Raw genomic sequence first — 10,901 nt, forward strand, 5'->3', positions numbered from 1 at the left:
ACCAGAAGCTTGTGTGATGGCAGCTATGTTATTCCTTAGTTGTGTGAACATTCTGCTTAGCCTCCCATCATGTCCTTTTAAAAGGGTAGGAAACACTGGGATTAAATTAAATCATGACCATCCACTAACGATGAACTTATAATCAGTCCCACACATGTTCATATGCATAAGACTGATAATAACTGATAAAGACTATTCACAGGGGTGTTGACATTCAAAACAGGTGGTCTGGGGTTCGAGCTATTATTCCAGCTCTTAAATGGTAAACGGCCTGTATTTGTATAGCACTTTACTTGGTCCCTAAGGACCCCAAAGCACTTTACACATTCAGTCATCCACGCATTCACACACACACTGGTGATGGCAAGCTACATTGTATCCACAGCCACCCTGGGGCGCACTGACAGAGGCGAGGCTGACGGACACTGGCGCCACCGGGCCCTCTGACCATCACCAACAGGTGAAGTGTCTCGCCCAGGGACACAACGACCGAGACTGTCGGAGCCGGGGCTCGAACCGGCAACCTTCAACAAGACGAACTGCCAACTCTTGAGCCACGATCACCCTATCGCTCTTATTCCCTATTAAAAACCTTACATTTTGTTTGAATTTTCCTGCCTCCTGCATTATGGGTCCATTAATGCACACTCCACAGAGCTATATTGTGACTGATGTTGCTTTTAGCTCAGTAAGCAAAGCATGATGTGTTGCTCTTCTGAATGCGTGGTCACTTTTGGTCAGTCTGACTGTGCTTTATGTGCACCCTAATTCAGTTTCCACAGATTGTTTAGAGGTCCATGTGCAGCCTTGTTAGTAACCTTTAGCATAGCCATGACTTGACACTGTGAAAGAGCCTCTTGTCTTTGTATAGCATTTTGAGTTTGACACTTTAACTCAGTGTCAGTGTTTCCCACTGTCCCAGTGTTTCATAGTAATCAGTGTTCTGGAAACTTGAAGGGCAGATGTATTTGTAATAGCTGGCTGCAAGATCTTTTATTTGGACAAGCTTCAGATATTATGATCAAATCTACCTGAGTATCACCTGAGTTTTACTAAAGGAACAGAAGTCAAGTAAATCAAACCTATAGTTTGCTGGATGTGAAACACTGCATATCTCCTTTATTCTACATTTGAAAATGTGTCTAAATCCTCAAACTGTTTGATTATTTCCAGGTTTATATACAAACATGACAGGTACTTACACTTAAAAGATATTGCAATGAGGCTTTCCGGGTGTATTACAGAGGTTATAACCCAGAATACCAATGATATTATGTGTTTGATATTGTAAACAAGTGCAGTAAATGAATGTGAGGTGGAGACTTTGTATTGGAGCTCTGGGAGGGTTGGTGTCAGTCTACACAGAGCTGCTCCCACACAGCAGCATGGCCAAACTAAGAACTCACCACCTACTTGTACGAGTAGGTGGAGAAGTAGAGATAGACAGACAGATGGATGAAACAGACACACATAGAGAGACTGTGTGTGTCTCTCACACTTTCACTGTGCATAACAGAAAATCCTAATGGGGTCCTTCAAACCCATGTTGGACAAGCATCCGGACCAACATGGGATATGTCAAGAGAACACTTTTTAGGAAAATAACAACCAAAGAAGTCATGCACATGTCACAATTTTATATAAATTTACATTGTTAAAATTATAACTACACTCTCCAATTTTTTGGTATTTTAACAAATGTCTATAGCACGACATGTATAGATAGATATGCTGTTACACAGGCAGCCTGCCTGTCAACCCCAGAATAATTGTCAGAAATTTAGTCACAGAACAGATGGAGCTCAACTGTTGAGGAGCACAGCCACATGTAGGATGTAAAAACATCTGTGAATAAATGCCAACTAACAAGATAGTGGGAAAAGCAACAGCCAAAGTTATGTTGGTGAGGCTGTGTAAGTGTGAGTTTAAGTGTGATTGTTGGGGTTTTCTCCAGGATATTGTTGGGTATTTACCTTGCAGTATAAAGTCCTTTGAGGCAACTGATAGGTTTGTAGCTTGAACCTATTCGCTGGAACGTTGAAGACAATATAATTACACAGCAAGCAAGACACGAAGTAGGCAAAGTTCTTCTTGTTACTCATGCATGAGGGAGACCTGCCTGGAGCCAAGTGTCGTTCCACCACTTGACCTCCGTCAGACTCTCAGCCAGGTTCCCCATAGCACTCCTTTTATTGTGGTTACATGAATATGCATAGGGTCATTAACATATAACATCTATCATAGGTATACATGTGAACAAAGAATACTGTGTGTGTGTGTGTGTGTGTGTGTGTGTGTGTGTGTGTGTGTGTGTGTGTGTGTGTGTGTGTGTGTGTGTGTGTGTGTGTGTGTGTGTGTGTGGTCAGAGTGTGACCCCATAAATGACTTCCCTAAACCTGCTGGTCTGGGAGTCCAACAGTTCATTTAAACAAAAGGCACTTAGCCTAAAACAAATATAGCCACGTTTATCCTACCATAAAACAATAAAACAAGGTACGACCTCTTCTCATGCTCCCAGGATGTAGGTGTGCATTCTAGTGTGGAATACACACCAAGCCTTTGCAGCCTGTTAAAGATCACACATCCTATCACTACACAATCGATTATACACCTCTAAGCATATATGGTTAAATATTTCTAAGCATAAATGACAATCAACAATACAAAACCTAACAGCAACTGTTGTTGTGATTTGGCCTAAATTGAACTGAACATTTACAGAGACTGTAACTGAACTCAGCTGTAAAACTAGCAGATTCAAAATAGACCAAATCAAAGCAGCAGGTTGAGAATTTATTTGGTCAAACTTTAAAATGCTCCTTTAAGAGTTCCAGAAAACTAGGTGTGTAGCACTCTGTGACAAGTAAACTGATCCTGATAAAGATAAGCAGAAGAGAACGGATAGGTGGATAAACCATTAAATCACTTTTAAAAGTAGTTACAGAGTAAAGATAATTTATATCTACACTATATAGAAGACTTAGAGCAAACTCCTGCCTGGAGTAGCCTGGAGAGAAATGAGTAGGATCTCTTGTGTGGGACTGCAAGGCCAAATGGTAGAAAGTGGTGTGATGCCAGGAGCATTTCTACTCTCTCCAGCGGCTGCTCGCCACATCAGCAAACCCTCATCCCTGAACGATTACCGGCCAGTTGCACTGACCTCGGTAGTAATGAAGGTGTTTGAGAGGCTGCTGAAGAACATCATCTCCTCCTCCATCCCAGACACCACAGATCCGCTGCAGTTCGCCTACAGATCCAACAGATCCACAGAGGACGCCATCGCCCACGTCCTACACACCACTCTCAGCCACGTGGACAAGAAACAGGGTAACTATGTGCGAATGCTGTTTGTTGATTACAGTTCAGCATTTAACACAATAGTGCCCTGCAGACTGTTCACAAAGCTCAGGGATCTGGGACTTAACAGCCGTCTGTGTGCATGGGTGTTGGACTTCCTCACTGGCAGAACTCAGGTGGTGAGGGTGGGCAGGTGCTTCTCCAACAGCATCACCATCAACACAGGAGCACCTCAGGGATGTGTCCTCTCGCCACTGCTCTACTCCCTCTACACTTCAGACTGTGTGGCCACCCATGGCTCCAACACCATTGTGAAGTTTGCTGACGACACAGTGGTGTTGGGTGCCATCTCTAACAACGATGAGGCGGCCTACATGGATGAAGTGAAGAATCTGGCATCGTGGTGCCAGGACAACCACCTCCAGCTGAACGTCAGCAAGACCAAGGAGCTGGTGGTGGACTTCAGAAGGGGTCAGCACAGAGACTACAAGCCCATTATCATCAATGGAGCTCCAGTGGAGAGGGTGCAGTCCTTCAAATATCTTGGTGTCCACATCTCCTCAGACCTGACATGGGCTGCCCACATTCAGGTCCAGACCAAAAAGGCTAGGCAGCGCCTGTATCACCTACGACAACTGAGGAAGTTCAGGGTCTCTCCAAAGATCCTCAGGATTTTCTATACAGGCGCTGTGGAGAGCATCCTCACACAGAACATGACATCGTGGTTCGGGAACAGCTGTGTGAAGGACCAAAAAGCTCTCCAGAGAGTGATCCGTACAGCAGAACGCTGCTGCAGGATTGCTCTCCCCCCGCTTCAGGACACCTACACCAGGAGATGCCGGACTAGAGCAGCGCAGATACTGAAGGACCCATCCCATCCTGGCAACAAACTGTTCCAACTTCTGCAATCTGGTAGAAGGTTCCGCATCATCCGGGCAAGGACAGAGAGACTCAAGAGGAGCTTCTATCCCCAAGCCATCCGTGCCCTAAACACACACACCCGCCCTCTCACATCATTTATAATTGACTGAGACAGGACTCTCTTCCAGACACTCTAAACCAAGGCACAATGTACATTTCAAATTCCTTTAAATTTAAATATGTTTATATTGTCTATCCTGTAAAATAGTCAGATGTCTATTCATATTAATGTACAGAATTCACCTGCTTGCTGCTACTACTGCACATTCACCCAGTGTATATACTATATGTGTGTATATATATATATATATATATATATATATATATATATATATATATATATATAATGTTCTTCCTCTACACCCCCCCCAATTTTTGCACATGTCGAGGAGCGTGTCAGGCTACATTTCACTGTGTGTTATACTTGTATAACTATGCATGTGACAAATAAAGAACCTTGAACCTTGAACCTAGAAGAAATTCAGGCAGAAATGTAACAGACCCATCCTCTTGTAACAACATTTTATTTCTTAGTGATGTAGAAGCGTATCCTCTGATGGGCTCAAAGAACGAAAATTTTGTGGAGCACATGTATTAGCATTCACTAGTGCCAGAAAGGACTGTTGACATGGGAAAAAAAAGAGGGAGAAGGTACTTGAACCAACATGGGCTAATATGGTTGCAAAATTCTACTAAAAGTTTTCAGAATGAAAAATATAATGCAGACAAAGCTGACGGGAATGTGTTGGCTGTACCTCCCTCTAGTGGACTGTTATTGTTAAATACTGAAATAGTCTGAGCTGTCACACCACTGCTTCCCTTTTTCCCTACTTTAACACATTCATTCCTGAAACTGACTGTTATCCTACCCTAATGTTTATAGCTTTGATTCTGTCAATTCCACTACATTGGTGAAACAGGAAACCACTGTGAGCACAGAGGTTTCAGCACATGTCACCCTTGACTATACGCTTGCTTAAACACAGTGTAACATATGAAACAGGCAGTTGTATGTAAAAACACAGCTTGATGTCAAAAACTACAAGGTCATAACAAGTCTTTGAATATAATTTCTGTAAAAAGTAGTGCAGGCTGTGTTATTTAATTTGCTTGGATTAATATCTAAATGAAAGAGCAAGATAAAAATGTTATTTCTTTTATTTTATTGTAATAATGAGAGTGAAGAACTGAATGGTGGTTAATTAATATATCCATAATTACACAGCATTTAATTTGGTACCATTTTCCTAGTTACAAAAAATCACTGATAAGCAAGTACAGCATAATTAAGTGATAATAACATAACTGATTATAACAGTACAAGGCTTTGTAAAGGCTTTCGTTAATCAATGTACTAAATGGTCATGATAGTAAATTAATTTCATGCAAACTGGCATATGGGTAAGTTACATGTGTCAAATTAATTGTACCTTCAAAAATATCTGTTGGCAAGTGACAGATACTGTGTCACCATCAGAGTCAGGAATAAGATGATAAACAGTATACGCAGATATTTTTGGAGTTACTTTTGGGTCACTCATTCAACAAGCTACATCAATCTGTATTTGCTCCAGCAAATAACATTTGGATAAATTGGTGAGTTGAAAAACATACTATTATAATCCTTAATGTGTTTCTATGCTTACATTACATGATGTTCATTGGTAACAGACAGTATCACCTAACGCATTCCAAAGTTCTGGAAAACTACATCTCACAGATCCAGTTTTGTTCAATATTACAGTTCTCATCATTCCAATCACCGACGCCTGATGCGCGGTGCCAAAACTCCACACAGTCTTGGTTTCTCCCATCATAGCTGTTGGGCTGGCCTTTACCCCAAAACCTACAAGAGATGGGGAAATATCAAAGTCAGAATAAAAATGTCCTTGGATAAGCAGAACTTTACAAAAAAAACAAAAAACAAAAGATATATATTAAATTTCCTACGTTAAGGTCACTGGAGTTCCATCCACCCATTTCCACTGCCCCTCTACTCCTTCATCAGTCAGTCCAATCCAGACTTCTTTGTCACTGCTATACAAGCCATTGATGAAGGTCTATTAAGAACGAGACATGCAAGTTACAGCAAATGTTTGTCATACAAAAGGATCAATTTAATTCAATTTTATTTATACAGCACCAAATCAAAACAAACAAGGAGCTTTATATTGTAAGGTATACCCTACAATAATACATACAGAGAAAAACCAAACAATCATATGACCCCCTATGACCCAGCACCCCGGCAACATTGGGAAGGAAAAGCTCCCTTTTAACAGGGAGGGGCAGCTTTCTGCCACGACCGGTTGGGGTGAGGGAAGGAAGATGGGATAAAAGACATGCCGTTGAAGAGAGCCAGACATTAATAACAAGTATGATTCAGTGCAGAGAGGTATATTAACACATAGTGAGTGAGAAAGGTAACTGAAGATTATCTGTATTTGTTTCTAATTTATCTATATTTGTCTCCCTATTGTTTTCTCTTGTTCTTAACCGATTGTGAAGCACTTTGGTCAACTCTGTTGTTTTTAAATCTGCTATACAAATGCATTTTGAATTGAACTGAATTGAAGAAGAAATACTCAATGCATGATGGGAATCCCCCAGCAGCCTACACCTATTGAAGCATAGGGAGGATTCAGGGTCACCTGATCCAGCCCTAACTATATGCTTTAGCAAAAACGAAAGTTTTAAGGCTAATCTTAAAAGTAGAGATAGTGTCTGTCCCCTGAATCAAAACTGGAGGCTGGTTTCATAAATGGGAAGATTGCAGATCAGACAGCACCAATCAGTAGTTTTATACGAAGAATGGATAATAACATCTTCAAAGTTAGTGACCTGTTGGTAATACATAGGAGAGAAAAAACTAATAAGCATTGGTGATGAAAGAGTGAGCTAGTAGACTTTGAATATTGTTATAATATCTGTATTAGCAAAGCTTTCTGTTTTTTAAGGTAACATTTTTACGAGTATGTCATTTATGTCATTATGATTATGTTATTGTGTTAGTTTTATGAAAAAAAAAAAGACTTAATAAAAAAACTTTCAGGAGCTGAAATTCATAGCATGCGTTGTCAGTTGATGTACTGGTGAAAATGGGGAGGAAAAAAATGAGTTCAACTTTAAGAAAAGAAAATTACCTCAAATACTATATATGGAGAGAAGACAAATGTAAACAAACCATTTCTTCTTTGCTTTTTATTATTGCCAGGTCTGCTCCTCTGTTCTGGCAGTCAGTTCTGCTCCTTTCCCACGTTTTTTTGCTAACTGAAGTGAAGTAGCAGCTGTACTCAAACTTCTTCCAGCCAGTGGGGCATTTCTTCTCTGTAATTTACAATTTTTGTTGATCAATAACCAAACACTGGGGCAAAAGTAAAGAGATGTTTGATAGCTGTTTTCTTTTTGATTACCTTGCATTGTTGCATTCAGTCTGTTAATTTCCTCCAACAGCTTTACTCTCTCAGCAGTCAGGTTTTCATTATTCACCTTCAGCAGGTCTCTTTCTGATGTTACATTCTGAAAATTGCTTTGAAGAGCGTTTTTTTCCTTAACCAATGAGTCATAATTAGCCCGCAGGACATTTTCTGCTTTTTTGATTACATTGTAGGTAGACTGAAGATGCTCAAGTTGTACAGTCAGATTTTGGTGACCTTTTGCTAACTTGTCCTTCTCAGTTGTAGAGAAGTTGTAGTTATCTTGCAGATTTTCCACTGTCTTAATCAAGTCGTTGTAACGATTCAGCAGCTGCTCTCTTGATCCGGTTACATTGTTGAATTTGTTCTGTAAGTTGTTCCTCTCTTTGGTCACAGAGTTAAAACTGGTCTGCAAGTCATTTCTTTGCTTGAGGACTGAATCATATTGTTTTTGTAGCAAGTCTTTGCCTGTAGTCAAGGCATCATTGTTCAACTGCAGCTGGTTTTTAAGAGTTTCTAGCTTTTCAAAATTTTGGTTCAAAGCAGCGTTACTGTCCTTTAACTGGGCTTGGCTTTGTGTAAGCTGCTGTTTTTCCTCCATCAGTAAATTGTAATTGGTCTGCAACCGTTCTCTGCTTGTAGATAAGGAGTTGTAATTTTCCTGTAAGCGATCATAGCGTATCATCGTATCCTGTTTCTCTTTTTGCACAGCTTTTATGTTTTGCTGCAGGTCCTGATTCTGCATAGTCATGGCTTTTGAGCTATTCTGATAGTCTCGTTCCACATTTTGATCTGTTGGAGAGGAGTCATGACAGAGGTGAGGACAATCAATTTATTTCACCTTGATATAAGGAAATGTTAATACTTAACAGACAGAACAAAAAGGTAGACTCACAGTGGATGCTTTGACCTATGACACCAGCCAAAAGGAGTAAACACAGCAACCCCAGGCACACTGTGGCAAGCTTGAAAGGACTGGTTCTTACTATATAAACTGAATGACGGATGGCAAAGGAGAAGGAGAAACTATAAGTTGGTGAAGCATGTTAAGGAAGTTGTGGTTTTAGAGGGTGGTATTGCAAAATTACACTTTAAAAAACATTCATCTTGCATAAAAATGGTTAATTCCTCTTTCAAAATGTACCTAATTCAAATATTTTTAATAAAGCAACTTCAACCATATGTGCTTTATACAATGACTGTTAATGGAATAAATAATATTATGTTCGCTGCAGCCTCAAAAGTGTTCTGTTTGACTTTAAATACAATATATTCACATGAATGCTGTTATTTTGATAAAAGGACATATTTAAGTTAAATATTCATCTAGGTGCATTTTGGTTCCACCAGTTCCTTGTGCAAATAATAAAGAGATGAGACTGCATGGTGATGTTGTGCAGGTACTAGCCAAATGGTTGATTTTTCTATAAAACTACTGCTTAGCACTATCGTTACCAAAAAAGCACACCTTCAGCCACAGGAAGGTTACCATTTCCCAATTGCTCCATGTAGATTAAAATTTTCCATCGGAGCCAAGCATAAAAGTTGAGAGCAGAGCAATGTTATGTATTTGTGATTTCCTTTAAAAAAAAAAGACAGGAAATTTAAAATCAAGGTTCATTACCTATAGAGTGAAATTTGCTGCCTTCTTCAAAAAACTGCTTGTAGGCAATTTTAGTGTCATCAATGCCATGTGTGGATGCATGGTACTCGACACTCATCCTTGCATCTGCCTTAAAAGCTGGAGTCCAATCTGTGAAATCAAAAATGTTTTATGTGAAATAGTTTTCACTATAATAAATCCCCTCCCTTTCAAACTATTTACACTGAGGTGTTGATTGCTTTTAAAATAATATAAGGTTAATGATAGATAATCAAATATATATATGCCTAAACTTTAATGAATGCAAAATATAATTGAAATAATCCTTACCTCCCCTTGCAGATCAAACAAAACAAAATCAATGGACGAGCTGGAAATAGAATGATGAGCTTTTTCAGTTTGAAGAGTTTAAAATCTAATCTACTTCCTTTTTTTTTTTTTTTGCTTATAGGGCAAACTTTGGGGGTATTTTAGGAGGTGGAGCAAGAGCATACCTCTTTCCTGAGTGAGTCAGCTAGAAATGATGGGAAATCAAAAGATAATCTAAACATATGTGATGAATTTTAACAGTGCATTGCACAGAACACAAGGCAATTATGATAAACTTAATATTATAGTGTTTCTGATTTAATACCCACCAATAAACTCTCCAAATATTTTCCACCATAGAAAAGTTTTGATCCTGGCTGTCTGAGTAGGAATTTCGCAACATGAACCGCCTGCTCTTATGAATAGATATGCGGAACCGTAGATTTCACAAAAACTTAAAAATGCTGAGATTGAAGTTTCAATGTGAAGATATTATGCAAAAGTCTAAGTCAGATATGTTGTTCAAGTTTTATAATAAGATCTCTTTGTAGAAAAAAAAAATAAGTAGGCTAAATACGTGCCAACTTCTACATTGTCGATTCATTCTCTTAACCACTTTTCTATGTGGGGTTGTGGGGCCACTGGAGGTGATCCCACAAGTTGCAGGTTGAGAGACGAGGTCCAAAATGTGTGTATTTTGACATATGAAAGGAAGGCAGATAGAACACATAGGCTCCACATAACTATGAGGTTCAAACCCAGAACCATGTTGCTCTAAAGCAGCAGGGCTATTTTACCACCATACTGTGTGCTGAATACTGAGTTGTAATATAAAATTGTCAAGAGAAGAAAGGAAAATGCCATAGAGCTGCATTTTACTGCGATAACAGATTAACTGTTAGATACCTGTGTGATGCTATGAATAATACCTACTGCTGAAAAGCTGTGTTGTGTATGATTACTGTTTATCCTTTTCTTAGGTCAGCTCGATTTGCAATACAATGTGAAGCCAAAAATTATACATCTTTCAAAATAAAATTACTGATTTTAATCATTTTATGCTCAGTGGTTCTCTAACTATTGTTTCCATCTTTGACTGTTCATGAAGAAGTGATACTACAGCCTTTGCTTTTAGGTGGACCCTGCAACGAGTTTCTGCCGAGCAAGTGAAGTGATAAAAAAAAAAAAAAGTGAGAAAAGTGTGGGTTTGACAGATACACCCTTTTATTATCTCATCCAAGCAGATGTTATAAATCAAATACAATGTCAAAAATAGCCACAGAGTATAATAGAACATGGCCAACCCACAGAGTATGCACAAAGAGTGTGGTTTGAATTGGAGTGCTGCGGTACCG

At 39.3% G+C, this 10,901-nt stretch overlaps 1 protein-coding gene across 1 annotated transcript; it reads right to left on the bottom strand.

Moving 5' to 3' along the window:
- Positions 1-5,744: 5,744 nt before the first annotated feature.
- LOC101465584 (uncharacterized) lies at positions 5,745-9,690 on the bottom strand. Its single transcript, XM_004538844.3, has 7 exons — positions 9,568-9,690; positions 9,259-9,387; positions 8,530-8,628; positions 7,632-8,426; positions 7,403-7,545; positions 6,169-6,278; positions 5,745-6,064 (listed from the first exon to the last, which is right to left on the bottom strand). Exons 2-7 carry the CDS (start codon positions 9,353-9,355, stop codon positions 5,926-5,928), a joined length of 1,383 nt encoding a protein of 460 aa, XP_004538901.3. The 5' UTR covers positions 9,356-9,387; positions 9,568-9,690; the 3' UTR covers positions 5,745-5,925.
- Positions 9,691-10,901: the final 1,211 nt, after the last annotated feature.

Source organism: Maylandia zebra, linkage group LG6, assembly GCF_041146795.1.
Source record: "Maylandia zebra isolate NMK-2024a linkage group LG6, Mzebra_GT3a, whole genome shotgun sequence".
Lineage (NCBI taxonomy): Eukaryota > Metazoa > Chordata > Actinopteri > Cichliformes > Cichlidae > Maylandia > Maylandia zebra.